We start from the raw sequence: 24573 nt of genomic DNA, 5'->3' as shown, positions 1-24573 counted from the left end.
GGTTGGGGGAGGAACACTATGGCATTTAGCGGGAATCAAGAAACCCTGTGTATGTAAGGTTCTCCATTCTGGCTGCATATTAGAATCACCTAGAAAATTTTATAAACATTAGTAAATTGTCAAATTACCTGACCCACAGAGATTCTGATGTAATTATTCTGGGTGCAGCCTGTGCAAGACAACTTTAAAAAGCCTTTGCAGGTGATTCTAAAATGCAGCCAGATTGGGATGTTCTCCCTGGAACCTGTGTGAAAATCCAACTGTACCTGCCCTCTGTGGTCTTCTGGGCTCTCTCCTCTCTGCCAATGGCTGCTGGCTCCTGCCAGCTCCACATTTTCCCAGCTTCCTCTTGTATCTGGAGTGTCTCTAAATGACAGCCATGAGATGCTTCCTTCAGCTATACATCTGCATTCCATTACCTTCCTCATGGTTTTTGCTCTAAATCTGGCGACATGTGTTGGTGTCTGCACACTCTAGTGCCCTGCTCCTCCATGTGGTACAAAGATGAGCTGCATTGGCCTCACCTGGGAGCTTCTTGGAAAAGTCATACCTTAGGCCCTGCCCAGACCTCCCTGAGGAGTTTGCCCCTTAAAATGAGAAGCTTTGCGTCGTTCATTCTGAAGTTTTCTATTTTCATGAACATGACTATTCTTAGAGATCTGGATGCACATCTTGCCTTCTGCCCTGGTTGTGTGACCTTCAGTGCATTTTCTAAAGATGTCCTTTTCATGTCTGAGCTCACCTAAGTTTCCTGAACAGTAAGCGGGATTTCATTAGATGCTAGCCCTACCAGTAATAAACAAACAAAAGCAACAACAACAAAAAACAGAATGAAACCGAGGTCACTTCAGGGTAGCAGCAGGCAGTACGGTTGTTGGGCAAGTGCAGTTTGGAGGAGCCATCTCACCTTGGCAGAGCCAATGACCTGTCCATCCAGACAAGTGGAAACTGTACAATGTCTTTTCATTTCCTTGGTGACAACCACAGCCAAGTGATGCCACTGACCACAAGCCAGGAGCTGGCCACACCGGACCTGAAGCTGGCGTCCTGCAGAAGGCTCAGAGTCATCCTCAGGTTCCATGACATCTGGAAGACAGCATTAACACTGAGTCTTATGTGTGGTGCTACGCTGCAGGAACCCAGGAGAATGGGGAGGGCACAGAGAGACGTCAACCACTGTGGGCCTTGTACTATGGAGCCCTAGCCCCTCCTCTCATGAAAAATGACAACAGCAACAGCAATCATTCCTTGAGCTCTTCCTTTGTGCCAGTTTTAAGCATGTTACAAATATCAACTCATGTCACAGCCCTGTGAGGTAGGCACTCACGCATACGCAATTTACCATCCTGAGGCACAGAGAGGTTGGGTGACTTGCCCAAGGTCATGAAGCCAGGATTCAAACCCAGAAACTATGCTTCAGGTCTACCCCAAGGTAGACTACCTCCACAGAGACTCCATTGCAGGCCGAGTCCCAGAAAGTTGGATAGGCAGTTGTGCTGTGTACAAGGGCGTCAGCCACTCCCACTGTTTCATAGGGCCTCCCACTGTTTTTCCCTATGAAACAGTGACACTCCCAGGACACAGGAGAAGAACAAGTGGCCAGAATCCACTGGACTTGACCATCTCAGGCAAATGGGCCTGGAGAACAACGCTGGGCTCCAAAGGGCAGAGCCAGGGCTGGCCTCTAGCACTGCCAAAGGAGGGGTGGCCCTGGGCGCCATGTCAAGCACGGGCCAGCCTTCTGGGTTTGGGGTTAAGCATATGTGGGAGTGTCTGCAGCTGCTTTGGCTCCAGCTAAATTGTGTGTGTTCTTCACAAACCTCACACAGGAGAGGATGCAGCATGTGTCCCAGCGAGGCAAAGCCCTGGGTCCCACTGTGACTGTTCTGCCAGGGTGAAGTTTCTGGAAAGCCACTGAGCATCATCTCTGAAGCTGTGCCAAGGGCTGGGGACTCATCTGCCTGACACTTACAAGCCTAGAGCCCAGGCCACAGTGAACCACAACAAATATTGTAGGCCTTTCACCAGGTGTGAAATCCAAGGGAGCAATTTCAAAGGATGAGGAGAAACAGAAGGTCACCAGGTTTCTAACCACACCTGTGTTGAGAGCTTCTGACTTAGCCCCATTTCCCTGACATGTGGATGAAACTGGCTTTGGATCCCAGCACCTTACCCAGAGGCTGAAACTCCTTCTCTTCTGTAGAAACAACCAAGGAGAGGTCGTCTGGGCAGAGGCTGACAGAGAAGCAAACAAAGGGCTGCTCGGTCCTGGCCAGGTGACGCACCAGCGTCAGGAAGCGCAGCGGGTGGCCGTCAGTGGCAGCTCCGTGCCGGCTGATCAGGAACCAACAGGAGAAGGTCAGGCCTCCGGGAGGAGGGAATGGTCTGGTGGCACCTGGGTGGGAACACAGGCATGCCCTCAGACTTTGTTCTGCCCTACTGAGCAAGTATGTTCAGATTCACTGTGGTGCTGATTTAGCTCGGGTGCAGCACCTACTGGGTGCCTTGCCTAATCACCAGTTGTCTCCTCTCCATTATGACACGCTGCCTTGCCAAAGGAGCAGAGAAGACCTCGATCTCCCTGAGGTCCGTCACATGTGGGCCCTTGATCAGCTGATCTACAGCCAGGTAGTGTGCTCTGTGGGGCAGAGGACCTTGGCCTAGCTCAGCTGAAACTTGGATAGGAAAGGGCACTAGTCTAAGAATGCCATGTGCCCTCCCATCCCATAACAGGGTTGGCGATACAGACAGATCCATTGTCCTCATGGAACAGGCAGGATCAGCTGCTGTGTCCTCAGACTTGGTGCCAACTCACATGGAAAAAGGTTATGAAGGCAACGGCTCCCCAGCACCCATGATCCCACAGAAACCCCAAACCCAATTCTCCTAACAGAGTGTGTGACTCTGGCAGCATCAGGCACTTGTACTGTTCCACCCAGTGGTTTTTCAGCTGAGTGCAGTGCTGTGCACAGGAGCCACTTGCCAAAGATTGGTCTGTTCCTGATGGCTATCAGCCCAACCCATATTTCTCTCTAGAGAGGGATCTAAGGCGGGTAATGTGTCCATCTCAGCCTACATCAGTCACCAGCAAAATAAGCCAAACCCAGGCTCAGTCCATCAATGTCAATTGAGTCCCTAGCTATGGGCTGGACCCCTAGGATGCACAATGAACCAAACATCTTGCTATAAAAGAGGAGCAAAATTGAAGAACAACTCATCTGCAGATACTCAGGACCAAAGGCAAGACTCATGTTTGCTTTTCTCTTTTTGAAACTGGGTCTTACACTGTAGCCCAGTTGGAGTGCAGTGGTTCAGTCATAGTTCATTGCAGCCTGGAACTCCTGGCTTTAAACAATCCTCCTGCCTTGGCCTCCCAAATTACAGGTATTACAGGTGTAAGCCACCATGTCTAGTGCAGCTCACACTTGCCTGAAACACCAGGTAAAAATCTGCAATCAAGGCTATCTGAAGACTCATACTTGGGAAGGGATGGAGAGCTAAACTACCTGGGAAAAACACCTACCTGTTCCAATTCCTCCAGAGACAGAGTACTCAGTGCTGGTTCCCATAACTGTAGACAGGGTCGGAATAAACAAACAGCTGGAAACAGAAAATTGTCTCAGATCACTGGACTGCAAGCCAACCTCTTGCGTTGACACAGCTAGCCTGGGCCATGACATCTTCCCACTTTACCCTCCTGCCAGCGCTGTAACCCTCCTTAGACCACAAGGTCCCAAGGACGGACTGCAGCTGGTGCTGGTAGGATGCCAAAGTGAAGGAACTGCACTGGAGGCAGGATGCCAGGGTGTTCCAGAATGCGGCCACACCAGAGGAAAGAGGGTCTTGGCCCTCCATAGCTGGGGACACAGCCCCTGGGAGGCCACTGAGTAGGCGGGTGTCCATGACCCAGACATTTTCCTCTGCTGAGTGGTGAGATTCAATGGGAACTACAAGTTTGTAATCAATATTATAATTCATTAGAGGCACTGCAAAATTAATAAAGTGCATTTTAAATATGTAAAAGCCTGTCATACCCATAACCTTCCACGGACATGTCAAATTCCACAAACGATGGGGCCAGGGCTGCCCTCTGAGGCTGCAGGTTGCGTGGGGAAGTCATGGAGATGAGGCTCAGCGCCGTCTGAAGGGCAGTAGTTGAATCCTGGGATTCCCCCAAGGGCTGCAGGGCCTGTGTGACTCCAAGGTACAGGCCAGCATCTGGGGCAGCTCGCCAGGGCCCCTCAGCCAAGCCCTGTGCAGTCTGTGACCCTAGGGCAGCAAGCAGGAGAAGAGATGTGTCTCTGCTCAAAGCATTCCTGCCCCGCTTCTGACAATAACCCCAAAGTATCTGCCACAGCCTAGAAAGAGAGTTCCTCAGAGTCATCAGGTACTTTCTAAGCATCAGTGAGGGCGGCTCCCTTGCCCCCTTGCTGAGTCCGATAACAAGGAATGGTGTTGCTAACCTGCTCCTTCTAGAAGCTTTTCTCTTTCATTCCAGCACACATCCCTTTTCCAGCATAGCACGTTCTACTGCTGCCATCTCTGTCTCTGGCTTGCCCCACTGGAGTTACTCACTGGAGCTTTGTGTCTGCTCACCAGGCCCACACTTTCCTTCACAGCAGCCTCTCCTTGAAAGCTCCGGTCTCCCACCACGGCTGTCAGCCCCAAGCCTGATCTTGCACCCTTGCTTCTCCACTGGACCTGCCTATTACCTTAAGGTCTTACGTGATCTTACATTCAAGTTGTCCACAACTTTCTTTTCTCTAAGCTGGTCCCCTGGGCCAGCATTCCATAGATATTAGGCCTGACACAGGGGTACCACCTGCATTTTGGGCCTCCAAGGCTCTGACATGCCCTTGAGCTGTGAGCTGTACAGAAGCCTTCCCTGCACACCTCTGCCTAGTGCAGCACCAGGTACTGCTGTGTCACGAAGGAAACTCTGTCTCTGCTTCCATGATCTGGAACCCAAAGGGGTCATCTGTCTTATATGGCTGGGGGCGGGGGTCATCTTTCTCCATCCTGATATGGTCTTTCTCCAGAGACCAGGAATTTTCTTTGCTTTTTCCTCGGTTGCTCCATTGAGCTGCAGACAAAACCATGTTTAAACCTGTTTGCTTTCCCACCTGTTGTAAAGGATCCCCCTCAGCAGGAATGCATATCATCTTTTAATTCCCATTAACCTGCCCTATTCTTGCCTCTGTCCTCACCTGAGCACCCAGGGTTGCCTCTGTGTGCACGAGATGAATCAAGGAGTTTCGTTGTGGCCGACAGAGGTGAGGGAATTCCAAGACCTAGAAACTGTCTGAACATAACACACAAGAGGACCAAATGAAGACATTTTATGGGCAACAGTATTCTCCAACTTTATCTTGACCACTGCCCTAGATGCCCGGAGCTTCCTGACCTCCCAGCCCTGCTGGAACACCCTTTCTGAAGGCAGTGTGGAGACAGCATGTCTCTGCCCTTGCAGACAGACCAGACCAGACAGCTGGTAAGTTTAGGAGCCTCAAGATGGATGTCATAACAAAAAAATAATGTCACAAAATAAATTTGTCATAATTGTTTATAAATTTCTATCAGAATTTCCCATGCAGCACTATAACCAGCAGCCTCCTCTGGCAGCCATCGTGCCCACCCCGGGTGCCATGTCTGCTGGCTGGAAAGGCTGTGCACCCTCTACACTTGCTCCTGTGTATAAGGAGCAGGGCCCCCTGCCCTGTGCATGGCCCTCGGCACAGCAGTCCAGGTGGCGTAGGAGACTCCTGCCCTCCCCAGCAGCTTCCCTTCCCTCTGTTCTCTTGTCTTCCACGTCTGCTCCCTGCCTCCCACCCTGTGCGCCTTTGCACTTTCTCTCCCTGCCATGGCTCTCCAGGAATGTGGCTTCATGCAGAGGATGACAGCAGGAAAGCCCCTGCAGGATCCAGGGGGCTTCTGCCCCATTCCCCTCCATGTCTGCAGTCCCTACATGCTTACTGCCTAACTCCCTACAGGGCACAGTCAGGCCCTCCCAGCCCTACCCCTCCTGGCAGAGCCTTCCAGGCCCGGTTCCCTCCTCTCTTTGTCTAGTGAACTCCACAGGCCTCAGAATGCAGCTCCACTTCCTCAGAGCCCCCTCCAGCCCCCACGTGCTCCATGAGAGGTGGCTGTGTCTGCTTTGTGGGCACCTGCACACTGCCTGGCACAGACCGAAGGCTCACCCATGGATTTCCAGCCTTGAATGGCGAGACAGAGCCATGCCTGCATCTGTCCCTGCAGTCTCTCCACTGCCTGTTGTGCAACCCCTGTCCTGCAAAAGACATGGCTGCCCAGCTTGGCAGCGTTGAAAATGCAGCATGTGGTACCTTAGCACATCCGGTTCAATGGCCTGGGAAGCGAGCTTCTCAAAGATCCTGATGAGGCGTGAGTGGAGCGGGCTGCCACTGGTGGCCAGGGCCCTGTGGCAGGAGGCCATGAGGGTCCCGAGCATGCCCGCCTCACACATGACCTGGCGGTTCTTCTCCGACTTCACCAGGGACTGGATGTGACTGGCCAGGGAGCACTGGATCTCCTCGGAAAGCTAAGAGGCGACCAAAGCAAGCTGTGAGCCCTCCAGGGCAGAACATCTTGTGGGCAGCTTTGATAGGCTCCAACTTGGCCTGGGGTGAGTTGTGGAACAAGGAGACTGTGCCCACCTTACCCCACCCGCACTGCACCCACGCCTGTCTCAGGGCTCTTCCAGTGCCCTCCTTACCTGCAGGGGCAAGACTGTGGGAGGCAACCTCTGGCAGGACACAAGCTGCCCAGGTCAGTGTGGGGAGAGGTCAATGGATAAAGATGGAGGCCACACACCAGCAGGCAGGAGGCTGGGTCTGCCCCTTAGACGTGCTGTGTTTGACCCGCACAATGTTTAAGCAGTTTCTGAATTAATTGTTAGCATTGAAAAGTCTGAAGATGTCACATAAAAATCCAGACTTGTGGTCTCTCTCAAAAGATGGGAGGATCTGGCCAAGCTGGTTTGCACCTCTGCAGGGGGATGTGGCTGGTGCTGGGTGGGAGCTGTACCCTCCAGGGGTCCCACATCCCCCCAGCAGGCTTCACTCCCCTAACAGTTCCTGTATTGCAGTTTGCATCCCCGGAGTAAAAGGTGGAATCTGCCTGGAAGTACAAGACTAAAAGAAGTACCACCACCAAACATACACACTCTGTCTTGACAGACACAGACCCCCACCACAGACATTTTGAACCACACTTAAAGTCTGCAGGCCAGCTAAAGTGTCTGGGGAAAAGCCTTTGCTAAAGCCACTCTCATCCCCTGAGTGCCATCTCCCTCCACCCACCCTCCCATCATCCTGTGCCTGTCCCTCAGTCCTAAGCACATGCCGCCACACAAACAGCTGTGCTCTTACCTTACCCTGAACTAGGTTTCCAGCTACTTCCCTCGCTTATGTCCCTTGAAGCACATAGAAAGAGTGCATAGAGCGGGCTCGGTAAATATTTGACCCCAATACCACACATTGCTTTTGCAATCATTCTTTCATTGTAAAAAGATAAATCCTTGGAATTATCCTTCCCAGGCTGGATAAATGGTTTGGACTGGGTGGGATGTTCCTTTACAGAAACTCTTAGGACTGTTCACATTCTCTTTTGTTGCTGGATAAGAATGTTGTATCAAGTGAGAGGGATACAGGTTAGATCTTAATGGAATTTTCCTGTCCCAGTGGATGCTACTGTGCCCCATGCAGACCTCCTTCTCCAGGTGAGAGGTGTACCTGTCACAGCTTCCCCTTCTCTACAGAACTGCCCTCCGCTAGGTAGGAGCTGCCCTGCTCAGGGGCCATGGAGCCCTACCCACTCAAATACACGTACACACACACTTACATGCCCACTACCTACATATACACACACACATGCGTCCACACACACATGCACATACACCATATGTACCTGTGTGCACACACACACATACTCCAGCCTGGAACCAATGAGGCCAGTGCCCTTGGGACTGTGTTATGCAATTCAAGCCTCAGAACCCCAAGGGCTCCAGCTGAGACAAGACTTTTGCTGTGAGTGCATCCTCCTTCAGCTCCTTCCCCGCCCAGCCTCCCTCACTCTCCTTCTCTCCTGAGTCCTTCCCTTAACAATCCCATATACCTGGACCCCTGTCTCAGGCTCCACTCTGAGGGAACCCGACCTGAGGCACCAGCATTCTTTCCACATTTTACACCTGTGCCACAGTTTGTAGTTTCAAGAAAGGAGATCAATGACCATGTAAATGAGGTCTAGTTCACCAAAGTGAAGCCAGGAGAAGTTGTGAATGCACTACTTGAATAATCTCTCTCTAAGGAGGACTGAGGTCTGGTCTCTTCACATCGCAGACCACCTGTTACACCCCCCAGTAAGAGCTTTCTTGGAGTCCTCCCTGCTTCCACTCTTCCTCTTCTTTCTCAAACAAGAATGAAGTGACTCTCAGCATCATCTTCTGGGTAAAGCTCTAGGCATTTAAAGATGAATAAGACATTGTCCCTGCTTTCAAGGGATTCACAGATTGAAGGTGAGACAGGTGGGCACACACATTGCCTCAGCACAGTGTGAGACGTGCTCCAGCAGAGAATTTACCACATCTGAGCACAGCGGGTGGGGTGGTTCCTGCAGCCTCTCACATATTTCACAAGGCTCTTGAAGTTAGAAGGGACTCCAGGCCTGGCATCTACTGTGAGGGCCAAATTTTATCCTGGGATGAGAATATTTCCTGGGTATTTAAGCTAGAGCAGGCCCTTTTCTAAGCATTTTGACACATATGGATTATGCAATCACTGTGAGAAGCCTATGAGGGAGGCACTATTATCATACCCATTTTACAGATGGGGAAGCTGAGCCCAGAGAGGGAAATTGCCAGGGGCACATGGTAAGGCTAGAACCTGACTGACCCTGAACCTCAAGCTCAGAGTCACCTCATTCCATCATCTCCTCTCCACGCGGGCAGTCACTTTAGGGGTTGCCTGTCCAAAGATGGTTAAGAGTATATTTCTAGCACTAAGTGACAGAAATAAATAAGATAGTGTTCTTCCATATGTAGCTAACACAATTTTGTAGCACACGTGGTTCAAGGATTAAAATGTATGAAGAAAAATATTTACACTGTTCATCAACAACTTCTAGATTGTTTTAAAAACTGGATGGCTCGCCCGGGCCCCTTTTACAGCCTCCCACCCGCCTTCCAAACACATGGGCCCTGTAGCTCCTGCCTCACACTGATGGCATTCAGGGAAACCCCCATCTCTAAGACATCTTCAAAAACATTTCTGGTTTAAAAGGTGAGCACTGGGGGAAGAGGGATAAAACTACATTAGATTGACTTTCCAGGGGGACATCCTTCCCAGGTTGGACTTTGCCATTCTGAAATGTGACCATTTGCCAGCATTGCTATTTTCCTGAGCACATGATGTCACTGATGTGGAGGAGCAGTCTTGCCTGGAAGACAGGGTCCCCTTCCCCAGAATGTGGCGTCTGCACAGCCAGCCTGAACTGGCAGATGGACATGTGTAGCCCAGCAAGGACCAGAAACTGAAAGCAGAAATGCCAAAGCTAATTCGCTCCGAACTATTCCATCACTTTCACTCTTTCCCATGGAAATCCACCCAAAGTCCTTGACTCCCTTTCCCAGGTCTTTTTTCTGAGACTCCAACTCTTTCTTCCTTTGTCCACCCAAGCCCAGCTCCTGCTTCTCTTCTCAAAACAGAAAAGTAACATCCACCCTCTTGCCTTGAATATCTCATCTCCAAAGCCTGGATTATTTTATTTGGTAACTGCATTATTTCAATTTAGGGTGAGAGTTGGGATGCAGTCTGTATGAACCAAAAGGCAAAAATAACATCACAATATATTATTCAAGAGGATTAAAAAGAAATGTCTATGATCTCCAGTTTTTATTACCGGCACTTCACTTATTGCTTTGGGGACTTCTGGGTTTGTTCTGGTTTATTTTGGTTTTGCTTCTTTTCCCCTACCATAGCAGGAATACTTAAAATCTAAATATGCAAAAAAGAAAAACAGAAAGTTTTCAAAAGGGAGAAATGCTGATCTTGTCTAATGATGCCGCAAGTTTACTCCAAAATTGCTCAATACCCCATAATGGAGGAGGGAAAATTGATCGTCCTCATTATCACTGCAGCTCTGTCAATACCAATATTGCCTTGTTTTGAATAAAATGCGCTGTTTTTAATGTTGGTTCCAGTAAAACGGGGTTTTAGTGAAAATATGAGCAGTAGCAGGAAACCAGTGTGGTTTCTTCCCCTACAAATGGATTGATTTTCCTAACGTATATTACTTCCAATGCAGGAGAGGGGATGGAGGTGCAATTAGGACTCAATGGTAAGAGTGCAGGGTCACCAGGTTGGCCAGCAGGCTCGGCCCGCAAGGCAAATTAGCACACGGTGATTTGCGGGGCAGCCTTAAGAAATTTTCTGCATTCTCCACTTAACGGTCTAGCCTTTAAGTACATGCGGTCTGGCTGTGGATGTTCAATCTTATGTATCGCTCTCTCTGTTCCCCACTTTCTCTCTTGGTCCAGATTAATATGGTCCCCAAAGCCCAGTGAGGGCTGGGTCCTGGAGCAATGGGTCCCTCTAAAAAGGCATGGGTGTTGGGTTCAGCATTCCAAGATATGTGCATCTTCTGCACATGAACCACGTCATCCTCACACAGAAATAAAAACCACCAGAGAGGCCAAGTGCCTGCTGCCCCAGACACTCCAAAAAGCACTAGAGACTTTACTGAGCTACTCAAACTTGGATTAATCACTTGTTTCAATTTGGTCAAAATGTTCTTTTCTTGATGATTTTGAAGAGACATGATAGACTTTAAGTGACTTCAGCTCTTTAAGTTATCAAAGACTGTAAATGAAATGCCAGCAATAAATGGGGCCTACAGACAGATGTGCTTTACTTGACAAGTTATTGCTTTTACCACTGCCTACTTAGAATTAGGTCTCTCTTTATATGAGCATGAACTTTCCATTTTGCCATGGTCCCTCAACCTGATATGCTGCTTCACGGTACCCATATGGCCTGGTAGGCTTGGGAGTTTATGATCGTGGTATAGGTGTAAGAGACTCCACCTCCCAAGGAGCTAGCAGAATCCACATGTAAAGGGCCTGGCTTCCTCAACATAATTAGGCAGATCTGTAACCAAGTGAGTGGGTGGGTGCCTGCTCCAAACTTGTTGTTTCTTTTCCAAATTACATGCAGATAATGGGCAATGCGTCCTGTAAACAGAAGTCCAGGATCTCACATCTACAGCATATTTCTCTTTCCCATTTTTCTTCCTATCCTCCACTTTTGTCCCCTCTGTACTGCAGCCGTAGTGACAGTCTCAGCTTCTGCTAAACACCATGCCCTTTTCCACTAATGCCTGAAGTTGGGAATGTCCTTTCCAATCCCATCCCTTTGCTGAGCTCCTGCTTATTACTCAAGAGACAATTCATGTGTCCCCTCACCCAAGAAACTTTTTCTGACTTTCCCAGCCAGCACTGTGTCTATACTTCAATCATGATAAATTCCACACTATGGCTAGTTCTCTCTCTCTCTCTTCTTTTCTCCCACCCCTACAACACCGTGAGCTGCTGCTCGACCCATGACTCTTCACCTTGTTTTCCCTAGTGGCCATCTCTGCCTTACTAGGCTGTTCTCTGCCTTAGAATAGCCGCCTAGTAAGCACAGGCTACTCTAAAACACAATAGGCACACCTAATCCAGAAGGCTGACAGAGAGTCAGAAATAGTGATGTGCCAATGAAGTGTTGAAGGATAATGGAGAGAGAGCTAAGCAGGTGAGGAAAACGGGCTTTCGGGGAAAGGAAACAGCACATGTGAAGGCGGGGCAGGTGAGAGTAAGCACAGCCTTTCAAAGCGTTGGGGGGTCATGAGGCAGATTGCAACATTCCGGCCCTTGGGTGTCCTGCAAAGGGGCTCGCTGTGCTGCTGGCCATACCCTGCCCCACGCCAGCACATGGAGCAAGGCAAACACTGTGCACGGAGCCCTGAACTCCTCATATTGCCAGTCCTGGAGGGCTGGGAAGCCTGGAGACCGAGTGCTGCCCTTCTTCTTGAGAACTGCCTGGAGATTCACCCACTTCTGCTGCAGCTGATCTGAGAAGCCCCTAAGTCTCTGAAGCAGCCTCCACTAGATGCTCCAGATGACAGGACCACTCTCCATTTTTTGGCCCCATTCTAAGCTCTGGTCCCAGGCCCAGCCTAACCCAAATCAGTATCCTACCCACTCCAGGCCTTGGCACAACAGTCCCCAATGTGGTCCCCAGCGTGGAAGTAAGGACCTGTTGTTCGTTGCTCTAGAAGGTCCCCATATGTAGAGAGCCTGCCTGCCCAGGACCTCCCAGCTTGGTCCTGACTTTCTGGGGGTCCTGGAAGTGGACATGTCTGTGCCCCAGCTCAGAGCCTGCCCACCCAGCTGGACGCTAAGCTCACCCACCCCCAGAAGGTGAAATTCGTTACGTGATGTCCTCACTTCACTTGGGACTATTACTGACCTTGCCCTGAAACTGCTAGGACTTACTCTTCTGTCCTTCCCCACCCAGCGTAGACATGCATTCAGACGTGGCACAGGCCTCATTGTCACTGCTGAATTTTGATCCCATGGATTCTGATCCCTCGCTCAAGCTGGTAGGGACCCTTTTCCTCCCCATTTTGACATCTGATGACTAACTCCCCTCCCTGCTTTAAGCCAGCCACACTCAGCTTCACATAGATCACTGATAAAGTGCAGAACTAGCCAGAGAAAACACCAAGTCTTCTGATTCATCGGCAGATCTGTTAACATACAGTTCAATATCAACTTCCTGTTACTCATTTACCAATAGTGTAATGTCAGTTGGAAATATACCTAAAATGTATTATCTTCTACTTAATAGTTTCAGAATTTTATATACCATGACCCAGAACACAGACTGTCAGAGCTAGAAGGGAAGGGAGCCGGCGTGGGGAGCCAGCCTCTGATGCACACATACACAGGGCAGGAACTGTACTAAGGACTTTACAACTATGCTCTCTTCTACTCTTCTCAATGGGAAAATATCATCACACCCATTTTGCAGATGAGAACACTAAGACTTAAAAGGGTTCCATCAATCTCCTCAGGCCACATAGCTAATGGGTAGCGGCTCTGACATGCCAACACAGCCTTACTCCAAGGCTCATGATTTTGATATTGCATCATGCGCTGATTATAAAAAGCTGGAATTTAGTATCTCATATGGGTCATAAGTTGATGGCCTAGAGAAGTGTTTCATTTGGTGGGCTTCATTTGGGTGGGCTTCTGTTTCTGTTTCATGTCCCCTTAATTAAATGTAGACACTTTTAGACAGAGCAAGTGCTCTCCTTTGGCCACACTCTCCACCCTTGACTACCGCTTTCACCTGGTTTCACTTACACATGTTCATTACCTCTCTGGAGCCAAGATGTTGAGTCTGTGATCTCTGTGATCCAGGCCAAATCTGAGTAGTTGAAATTGAGATACAGAGAAACAAAGTAGCCTATGTATGTCATGGAAAAGGAACATTATCAAGGTCAGCTGATAATTAGGCCAGGGCTGATTCCATCTGACTTTAACTTACACCATCATTCCACATCCATGGGAGCTTGCTTTTCATCCTTTCTTCTCTATGTGAGATTACATCTGTTTGCTATTTTATTTTATTTTATTTTATTTTTGAGACAAGGTCTCACTCTGTCACCCAGGCTGGAGTTCAATGGCACGATCATGGCTCACTGCAGCATCAACCTCTTGGGCTCAAGCAATCCTCCTGTTTCACCCTCCCAAGTAGCTTGGATTACAGGTGCACACCACCATGCCTGGCTATTTTTTTTTTTAATTTTTTGTAGAGATGGAGTTTGCTATGTCATCTAGGCTGGTTTCAAACTCCTGGCTTCAAACAATCCTCCTGCTTCGGTCTCCCAAAGTGCTGAAATTACAGGCATGAGCCACCATACTTGGCCGTATTTGCTCTATTTATAGAGACTACTGTGAGGAGTCACCTGGATTTTGACCAGAATTTGAGATTTTCCACTGAGGAACAATAGAAATACTTTGCGTAAGGGGCTGAGTGGGAAAGAGCATAGGAAACAGATTTTGAATGTATTTGGAATGTCTAATGTGTTATAATTTAACAAAGCAAGAGTCCTACTTTACCAATTTCCTTGTTGGTGGAAATGGCTTTTTTCAAATAGCCTGCCCTTATGCAATGCTATCCATGGCTATTAATGCTGTCAATATTTTAGTTATTTGAAACTCATACAATTAGTTCAGTGCTTGAAATAAAGACTAATTCCAGAAATTGGCACCCTTTCTAAATTTAGGCATAAATGAGTTGATAGATACATGCAGCCCTGAACCCAATCTTCTCTGTGTCTTGCCAGGCTATTCTGGAGGCTTCCGTGGCAGCAGTGTCTTCACTGTAGCCTTTAGATCTCTGGAATTCACCCAAAAATGACTCAAGATGCAGACTGAGGATGACAATACTCTCTAATGTCCTGGCCTGATTATGCCATTGCCTTTCCATAACTTCCCACTTCCCTGTGAGAAAGGCAACTTGCTGGGCGGCAGAAGCTCCAGTCCTCATGTCAGGCATGTACACTCACTATTGCAGAATGTTGATTCTGTTGCTTAATTCCTGCAAGTTTCAATTATTTATCTGCAAAATGGGTCTACTGATATCCACCTTGCATGGTTATTATAATGATTAAATGATAAAATGCTTGTAAAGCTTTTAGCAACTGATGATAGTAGCTGCACCATTTAGCAAGTGCTTCCTTCCTGTGTCCCTGTGCGTGTTCTGCTCACCATGCTAAGCTCCACGCATTGCTTCATGTAATCCTCATAATAATATTTCAGAGAAGATGTCATTATCCCCACACTACACAAAGGAAGCTAAGAATCAAAGAGGTTAAATAATTTCCCCACAGCTCTGTGACTGCTTGGTGACCCAACTGAGACTCGACCACAATCTACTGTTTTCAGAGCCTGAAGTCTGCCCTCTATAGTAAGTGTTCAGTAAACATAGTGATAATGACAATGATGACATCGACAGTGATGTCGATGAATGGCAACGCAATAAAGTTCAATTCTCTTAGCTCGGCATTCAACGTCCTCCACAATGTGACTTCAAGTGACCTTTCTAGCCCCACTGATCCATATGTTCCATTAATGTGTTCTATTTTAGCCTTTTCATCCACGTGTTCTATTCTAGCCCAGCTTAACTATTCATAGTCCCCAAATAGGCATCTTTGTGCTTCTTTCCGTGTCTGAGCTTCTCTTCCCTCCCTCTTCTACCTGATCTGGCATAAACATCCCTTTCCTTTAAAGCCTAGCTTTGGTGTTCCACCTCTCTGAGTCTTTCCCTCTCCTGTGTCTGAAGGCCCTGTGGGCAAACCTCTCTTACAGCCATCAGGATGTTGTTTTACTGTCTTCTACACTTCCCTGCCTCCCATCCTCAAACCCCGATTACAGGTCCTGTGACATTTGTCTCTGAATCCCCAGAGGCACATAGTAGTTGTTCTGTAATTATTCACAAAAGCAAACATACCACATGGGCAGCTACACAGTCTGCTAAACTAGACCTGGCTTTCCACTCTCTACATTGTGATTGTCTGGTGCACAGCAAACACCCTCAGTTAAGACCTGATTAGATGCCATAGACCTCAAGGAAGTGGAATGGCATTTGGGACTGGAGAGTCCTTCCAATTCTGGTCAGAGTTCTAGCCCATGGCCACATCTCTTACGACAGATCCTCATGGATGCTAAGCCTGCTAGAAAGGGAAATTATCTTTATTCCCAATTAGTTCATTTTTTCTGGAGCCACCTCAGCTCCAAAAGAACTGAGCTGGACTCCGGTTTTGCATTGTGCATAGTAAAAATCTGGCCATCCAATTTCTAATATTGACGATGATGCCAGAAGCAGAAAAACAGCTGGAATATCTGTTTCCAAAAGCAGCTCACAAAGCTATCATTTTGGAGGGGAAAGGAACCTCCAGAACAAAAGAACCGCAGAACAAATGTAACATGGCCACCACTGGAAATAAACTAGAAGAGAACACCCATAAGTTTAAGTCACGGCCTCCAAGATGACATGTGTACCTTGGAAAGCCATCAGTTTCTCATCCACAGGGGAGAGACAGCAAGTAAATGATGTAAAGGAGGTATGGGTGTGGGGAGTAATAGGAACCACCAAGCTGACCTAAAGGAAGATGACAGGAATCACACTTTCCATCTTGCTGGTAACACTGCCATCTAGTGAAACTCTCCGCTCCATTTCCTACACCAAAACCTGTGGAGGCCTGCAGTCTGTTTCGTTTCAGCATTTTCTTGTGTGGTCTCGTTTCTCATTTGATTTACTATTCTATTTGTTGTTGTGAGGTTTCCCCCACTCCCTTTCAGAAATTAATTACTGTAATTATCCAACTTTAATAGCTGCTGATTTGGCATCTGCAGAAAATACTGGAGAAAATGCACTACATTTCATTTGCATATTTGAGAGACAGTGAGGGAGAATTAGACTTTTCCTAAATTACTTATTGTGACCTGAATATACAAAACGTAACTCGTTCCAAATGGAATTCTCATTTGCATACTTCATTTGTCCAATTACCATCATAGGATAAGCAAAGAGCAGAGGTTCTTCCCCATATGGTGATGTGATGACTCAGGGAGTTCATCTAAAACTGAGGCTCATCCACGGAGTTTCCAGGCCTGTAAGAGGCAGCAGGAAAGGCCACCATACACTCTGTGTCACTTCATCAGACATTGCTGCAGTGGATTTTTGCAGAAGGCATCCATCAGCAACTGTCTGACTGCTAAGACCTCCCAGGCCACTGGCTGGGTCTTTCCAATTGCAAGTACAATGCATTGTATGAAATATAGCTAAGGAAGCTGATGCCCTCACGATAAGGCCGTTGCACCTGGAAAGCTGTGCCATGCCCAGAATGCATGACCCTGCATTCTGTGAGAACTGCAAAGATCAGGGACCCATTCATCCAACATATCTTAAGCTTGGGCCAGAGGTGTTTCAGATCTTCCCCTCACCATCACCACAACCTTAGGAAGTCAAACAACTTTCCTGAGCCCCAAGTACCTGCAGAATGGGGAGCATCTCATGGACTTCAAAAGGTTGCTGTGAAGATTGAGGGAATAGCATTCCTGGCACAGAAGTGATCCCTAATGTGTAATAGTCTCCATGTTGTCCCAGGTAGGTCCTGGCTTAAATACCAAGCCAGAGAATGTTAAGATCCCAGACTCTAGGTCATTCATGGGCCACAAGATGGGATTTAGGGGTTAAATGTTTTTGCCCATATGTTAGATGAGTAAGGTAATGAGAGTAGCTGATCTTTAAAGACATTTCCCCACAGGCCTCTCTCACCTGCACACACCTGTCACCCCTCACAGAAGAGGAAGCTTATGTCCCCTCCCACTGAGTCTAAGCCGAGTCCCTGACTAACTTTGACCAAAGTTGGCTTTTCTTGGGCCTAAGCCCTCAGCAGGCCTGGTAGCTTCTGCTTTTGTGCCTATGGGCACCAAGAGCCACTGTGTGCCCTGTTGAAGAGTCTGCCTGGAGGGACACAGGCAGAGGCCAGATGGAGAGGGCTGTGTAGAGGAGATTCCAGGATCCCACTGACCGCTTCAACCAAGGCCCCAGGTCTGCCACTCAGCTAAGCCAGCTTAGAAGCCCCTTGCCAAGGAGCCAGCCTTGCTGAGGTGCCACAGCTGCAGAGATCATCCTGGGAGGTTCAACCCTACCAGCACCATATGGAGCAGACAGGCCATGCCTGCTGTGCCCTTCTGAATCCCTGACTCACAGAACCATGAGAAATGACATGGATATTGTTAACTGCCTATCCCAGTTTATATCAGCCTACCCCTTTCCCAAATCTCACTGTTATGTGTATCTCTGCCATTGGCTTCACAGCACTTTCCCATCACTCTCCAGCAGGGGAACAGGAGCAGGAACAAGAAGTCCATTCCCCAAGGAAGGGACATGGAGACATGAAACCGGGTCAGGCCTTTTCTTAACTCCTGTGCTGAACACTACAGATTTCCCTTCCTGGAAACAGTTGCTGTCTCAGAGCTTCTGCTCCACCACTCCACTTTTCTCACTGATCTTAGAGGACTTGCAATATTTTTATGAGGTCACTGTCATTTTTAGGCTGTGACTAATAATGTCAACTAGTAGCCATTTCTTCCCCAAACATGTTGCCTCCTTCTGAACTCCTGGACAAAGCAAAGCTGGACCCCTCATTGCTTCCTGGGAGTGCTAGGTCCTGCTATTCATTCTCTGGAAGCCACTTTTATGTATAGGGAAGACCAGGAGGCCTGCCCCAAGGTAAGGCCACTTTAAATACTAGGTCTACAAATAGGCATCCTTGAGACTCATGTGCATTGTCTGAATTCACATTTCTCCATTGGTTAAAATACAGGCAATGATGCCCTCGACAAAACTGCAAGAGGAATAGATAAGCCAAGAAAGGGCCAAGCATCAGCCTGGGACAGAGTAGCTGCTCAAGCCAATGAATCCTCTTTCCTTGGCTGCTGATAAACCTAATGTGGTGCATTTTCCAGGCCTTCCTCAATTCTGCCTGGCTCTTTCTTGGAACTTCTAAAGTATTTATTCTTTATCTTGAGACTGCTGACTCTGACTTCATCTTGTTCTGTTACTCCACGCCCTCACCCATACCAGTTTTTCTCCCCATAATGGCGCTGTTAGCTCTGCCAGGATAGACACTTGAGAGTCACCTTGGCTCTTTGTCTTCTCATTACCTGTAGCCTCCTCTTCTCGGAAGCCAGTGGTTCTGCCTCCGAATTGGTCTCTTAATTCCTTTCTTCACACCGTCCTGTATACACCACCCTAATCCAGCTATCACCACACACCACCTGGACTGCAGGCAGAGCCTCCTAACTCTTGCCCCTTGCCTCTTCCCCTCAACCCTCATTGCCTGTACATTCTCCACCAAGCAGCCAATGCAATGTTTTTAATACAAAATCTGATCGTGTCACCTTCCACTCACGTGAGAGAGGCTTCTTGTTATCATGTGTATTGTCAAGGCTCCCAGAAGCCTGCATGCCCCATTATCCCCATCATCACCTGACCAGGGAGGCCTTGCTCCTGGCTCTTCCAATTTGCTCCTGCCCTAGCCACCAACAGCAGGCCCCTTCCACCCAGCTCATACTAGCTACTCACCCTTCAGGGCTCTGCTTACATGTCACCATCTAGAGACGGCTTCCCTGACCTCCAACCCTTTATCTAAATTAGATTGAATGAGGCCTGTTCCTGCCTCCATTCTCATTCTTCTCCCTCAGCACCCTGTTTTTTCCCTGTAATATCACTTGTCACAATTCATAATTATATATTCATTTGTGAACTCATTTATTTAGTCTGTCTGCACTGTCACTACCTCCTTCTCCCCATCATAGAGGCAGGCTCTGTGGACAGTGTCTATGCTCATCCTGCTAGCTGTGCATGAACTGCACAGATCACAGGGCCAGAATCTCAGCCAGCATCCAGGAGAGAGATGAACATGCCAGGAAGCAAAGGACTTCCCACCAATGCCAGGTGCTGAGCTTAGCACCTGGGACTTGCCTCATGATGGTTCAATTATTTTCAGTTGTTTTTTTTTGTTTGGTTGTTGTTCTTAGAAGGTAGCTTTGTCAACAGAAGTGATCTGTTTTGGATGGCCTTGCAAGGATGGGCACAACTCAGTTAAGTGTCCAGGACACCCTGGTACTTTCCCACTATAGGTGTTTCCCATGGGGAGCTCTGCTAACGCAGGGCACTGAAGGCACAGACAAAAGGATAAAAGGTGTCTTGGGTTAGAAGGCGTTTGAGAGATCAGTCATGTGAAGATGACAAAACACGCATATTCAACATCAGGTACCTGTGGGTGATCTTTGTGGTACAACCGAGGCAGCAGCCTCACCATGATGCACACGACCCCGGGATGCATGATTGCAGCATCCCCCTCTTCCATCCTGCAGAGAGAAGGAGAGCCAGACATCAGACCCGGACCTGCCAGTTTTTTTCTCTTTTCACTGAGCTTCCTGGATCTTTCTTCTGAGACAGACCATGGTACACACCCTGTCTACTACTTATTACCTAGATGATGTTGAACTACGCTATCAAGCCTAATTTCCCCTACTGTAAATGGCATTGACAATACCACACTTTCCTCCTTCAGTCATAGAACAATGCATTTGTGCTCCAAGGCACAGTGCCTGATCCATAGTTGATGCTCAGCAAAGTTAGTTTCCTGGTTTTCTTCCCTTCTCTCCAGATATGTGGGAGATTAAGAAGCTCTGATTTCATATTGAACACACACACATACACACACACACACACACACACGGGCTTCTGGGTCCCTTCAAAATGGTGTAAGCACACTCGGCTGTGTCCCACCCCCTGAATACTGAATGTGACTAAAACACATAGAATTCATGGAGCAGCTCTTGGAGGACTCTAGGAAGTAAATGGTAGCAGAAAAAGAAACCAAACTCAAGCACCATGAAGTGGCAATGAGTTTCCTGGCCTTCCCTTCTGCAGCATCCCCTAGTGTGAACTCTCAGGTAGCCTAAAACTCGCAACTGTGCACAAGGTGTAGATATGATGGAAAGAGCTCCAACAGAAGTCCTCTGTTTCTGGTCTGAGGAGCAGGAAAGGAGGTTCTACAGGTCATTGAGCATGGAGGAAATCCCCTGGGATTTTCTTTGTTTGGTTTCCCCATTCTTTCCCAACCCATCTTTCTGGCAATTCCCTCAGCAGCAGCAACAGCAGCAGCAGCCAGGCAGGCTCTAAAACTCTCAGTGAGGAGAAACTTTCTGTCCAACCAGAGGAACAGTCCTAAGAGTGTAGGTAAAATCCCCATAGCTGTTTTCCCCCATTCTCTCCTCACTATGGGGCCCCAGAGACAGATACTAGTGACACAGGGAAGAACAGAGAAACGAAAGCCCCAACTTTCTAGACAGAGCAGGAAGGGACCCCTTGAGAACCAGCAAGTGTTAAGAAGAGGATGAAGAAGGGGAAACTGAGGAAAGTGTAACCACAAAGTTGTGTATTAACCTCTGTGCTCAGTTCTGACTGTGCATGTGCATCTGTCCCTAACTAGGAGGTAAAACACCACACACAACCAGCTACTGCATGAGGCAAGTGAGGGCACATCAAATCTCCCTGCAAAGTCTTTGAAAACTGAACTGATACTGGAACCAGAAAGTCCAGGGAAGGTGGGCAGAAACTTGAAACCTGAACCTAAGTGGGCTAGTTCCCTGCCTTACAAAACATATATATATTCATTAACATTCTCTATAAGATGACAAGGACCAGAGTTCATAAGATAAGATTCAAAATGTCCAGAATACAACCTAAAATTGCTCAACATAGAATGAACCAGGGAAGTCTCAACATCTCATGTGGAAAAAGACAACCAACAGATGCCAAGGCTGAGATGTCACAGACGTTGGAACTATCAGACGAAACCCTTAAAGCAGTTATTAACCCAATTCCAAGAAGTAAGAGTGAACATTTTTCAAGTAAGTGAAAAATAGAAAGTTTCAGTAAAGAAATGGAAGCAATAAAAAAGAATCAAATAAAAGCAAAAACTGAAATTTGTTTAAACTCACTGACTGAGAATAATAGGAGAATGAGATGAGAGTCCATGAATATGAAGATGGAGCAACACAAGTTGCCTAATCTGAACAACAAAAATGAAAAAGATTACTAAAAATAAAGACAGACTCAAGGTCATGTGTAACAAAGGATCTAACATTTCTGTCATTAGAATCCTCCAAGGAGAAGAGAAAGAGTATGGTATGAAAGAAAAAATGTTTGAGAAGTTTTTAGTGATTCTTTCTTCAAAGCTGGTGAAATACATAACCTTAAAGATTCCAGAAGCTTAGCAAAACCCAAATAAAATAAACAAAAAAATTATGCCCAGACACAGCATACTCAAACTGCTGGACACGAAAGAAAATTTTAAAAATCTTGAAAGCAGCCAGAGAAAAACAACACATTACGTTTAGGGGAATGACAATTCAAATGACTGTGGATTTTCTCATAAGAAAGCATAAGTCAGGGAAACAACATTTTTAAAGTGCTACAAAAATACACACAGAATAATTCCATATCCACGTGCTTCCAGAATGAAGGCAAAGTAAATGCTTTCCCAGAGGAAGGAAGACAGATTCTTGCCATCACACTTGTTCTAAGAATAATACTTTAAAAATTTCTTCAGATGGTAGGAAAATAATAACAAAATAATGAAAGGAAACTTCAGGGATGAAGAAAGAGCAACAGAAATGGTAAATATTTGGATAAATATAATACACTGTTATTGTTCTCCTCTTAAGTTCTTAAATGTAGGTATGATGCTTGAAAGTGACATTGTATTAGATGTAATACATAAGACAACCGCAACAAAAATAGGGAAGGATAGAGGGAACTGCATAGAGGTAAGCTTTCTATAATCCATTTGAAGTAGTAAAATGTTAATTCTAAGTAGACTGTTAAAAGTTAAGTAAGTATACTGCAGTCCCTATTGAAAGCACTAAAAAACAAAAAACTAGACAAAAAAGGAGAGTCAAAAAAGTCAGTAGATAAATTCAAATTGAATACTAAAATATATTCAAATTGTCCACAAAAAGGCAAGCAAAGAGAAGTGGAGGAACAAAAAAAAAGAGTAAAAGAAGAGAAAACAAATAATAAAATCCTGAACCTAAATTCAAGCACATCAATAATTCAAACACATTAAAAATTGATAGACACATATTGTCAGAATGGAAATAAAAACAAAGCTATATGACATCATTAAATATTGTGATATAGATAGGTTAAAAGTAACAGGATAGAAAAATGTATACCATGCTAACAGTAATCAAAAGAAAGCTGGTGTGACTCTATTAATATCAGGGAAAATAGACTTTAGAGCAAGGAAATGACTCAGAATAAACAGATCATATGATATGATGATTAAAAGGGACATAATGATTCATAATGTGTTTGCACTTTACAACAGAGCATCACAGTTCATAAAGAAAATCTCATAGATCTGAAAGGACAAATGGCCAAATCCACAATTATAGTTAGAGAGCTCAACACTCTTCTCTCAGTAATTAATAAAGCAGACAGAAAATCGTCAAACGTATAGAACTGAACACCATCAACCAACTGGTGTAATTGGTATTTATAACAGATTCCTCCCAACAACTACAGAATATATATTCTTCTCAAGTATTTCCCAAAGAACATTTGTCAAAATAGGCTATACAACAAACTTGGATCATGAAACAAACTTTAAAACATTTCAAACATGTAAAGTCATACAAAGTATGTTCTCTGGCCATACAGAATTAATTTAAAGAAAATAATAGCAAGATAACTTTAAATTCGCCAAGTGCTCGGGAATTAAAATAACTTATGGGTCGAAGAGAAAGTTCCAAGAAAAATTTTTAAAAATGTCTTAAATTTAAAAGAATACATAGAAAAATGTGTAGAATGCTCCCATAGCAGTGCTTAGAGGGACATTTATAGGATTAAATGCTTACAATACAAAAGAAAAAAGGTCTCATATCAACAATCTAAGCTTCCACACTAATATACTATTTTTAAAAAGAGAAAAATAAGCCCAAAGCAAGCAGAAGAAATGCAATAATAAATACAAATCAATTAAATTAAAAACCAAAAAATAATAGCAAAAATAACAAGTAAAAATCCAGTTCTTTGAAAACATTTTAAAAATTGAAAAGTCACTATCTACACTAACAAAGAAAACAATGGAAGAAGACACAGATAATCAATATCAGGAATGAAAGAGAAAATGCTGCTACAGACCCCACAGACATTAAAAGGATAATAAGAAAATACTGCAAATAACTCTGTACACATACATTTGACAACTTTGATTAAATGGTCAAATTCACAATTATAGTTGGAGACTTCAACACTCTCCTCTCTGTAATTGTTCCTTCAAAGTCACAAACTACCTTCAAATAGTTTTCTTCAAAGCCACGAATTACCAAACTGAACAAGAAGAAATAAGTTACCTAAATCATTTATAGCTATTATAAAAACTGAATATGTAGCTAAAAACCTTCCCACAAAGAAAACTTGAGGCTCGGTGTTTTCACCAGCAAATTCTACCATACATTTAAGAGAAATAACACCAGTTCTACACAACTTCTTTCAAAAACACAAGAGAAGGGAACACTTCCCAATTCATTTTATAAAGCCAGAATTACCCTGATATTGAAAACAGAAAAACACAGTATAAAAAAACTACATGTCAGTATCCCTAATGAACATAGGTGAAAAAATTCTCAACAATCAGCAATACCTAGATATATATAAAACAACGAGGATACTATGGCCAATTGGACTACCCATAAATGCAAGGCAAGTTCAATATTCAAAAATCAGTCGAGTCTCCAACTCCTAGCGCGAGCGACACAGAACACTGGTGATTTCTGCATTTTCAACTGAGGTACTGGGGTCATCTCACTAGGGAGTGCCAGACAATCGGTGCTGGTCAGCTGCTGCAGCCTGACCAGTGAGA

At 46.1% G+C, this 24573-nt stretch overlaps 1 protein-coding gene across 1 annotated transcript in view; it reads right to left on the bottom strand.

Moving 5' to 3' along the window:
- WDFY4 (WDFY family member 4) overlaps nucleotides 1-24573 on the bottom strand; it is a 312399-nt gene that overhangs the window by 211775 nt on the left and 76051 nt on the right. The window contains exons 13-19 of the mRNA XM_011950358.1: nucleotides 19912-20005; nucleotides 6342-6556; nucleotides 5208-5302; nucleotides 4035-4269; nucleotides 3524-3600; nucleotides 2174-2395; nucleotides 908-1086 (exon numbers count right to left, since the gene is read on the bottom strand). Coding sequence (XP_011805748.1) covers nucleotides 908-1086; nucleotides 2174-2395; nucleotides 3524-3600; nucleotides 4035-4269; nucleotides 5208-5302; nucleotides 6342-6556; nucleotides 19912-20005 — 1117 coding nt within the window. The remainder of the gene's footprint in view (nucleotides 1-907; nucleotides 1087-2173; nucleotides 2396-3523; nucleotides 3601-4034; nucleotides 4270-5207; nucleotides 5303-6341; nucleotides 6557-19911; nucleotides 20006-24573) is intronic.

Source organism: Colobus angolensis, unplaced genomic scaffold (genome assembly GCF_000951035.1).
Source record: "Colobus angolensis palliatus isolate OR3802 unplaced genomic scaffold, Cang.pa_1.0 Scaffold306, whole genome shotgun sequence".
In the NCBI taxonomy this organism is placed as follows: domain Eukaryota; kingdom Metazoa; phylum Chordata; class Mammalia; order Primates; family Cercopithecidae; genus Colobus; species Colobus angolensis.
The sequence above is the reverse complement of the archived record's forward strand: the minus strand, read 5'-3'. Positions and strand labels throughout refer to the sequence as shown.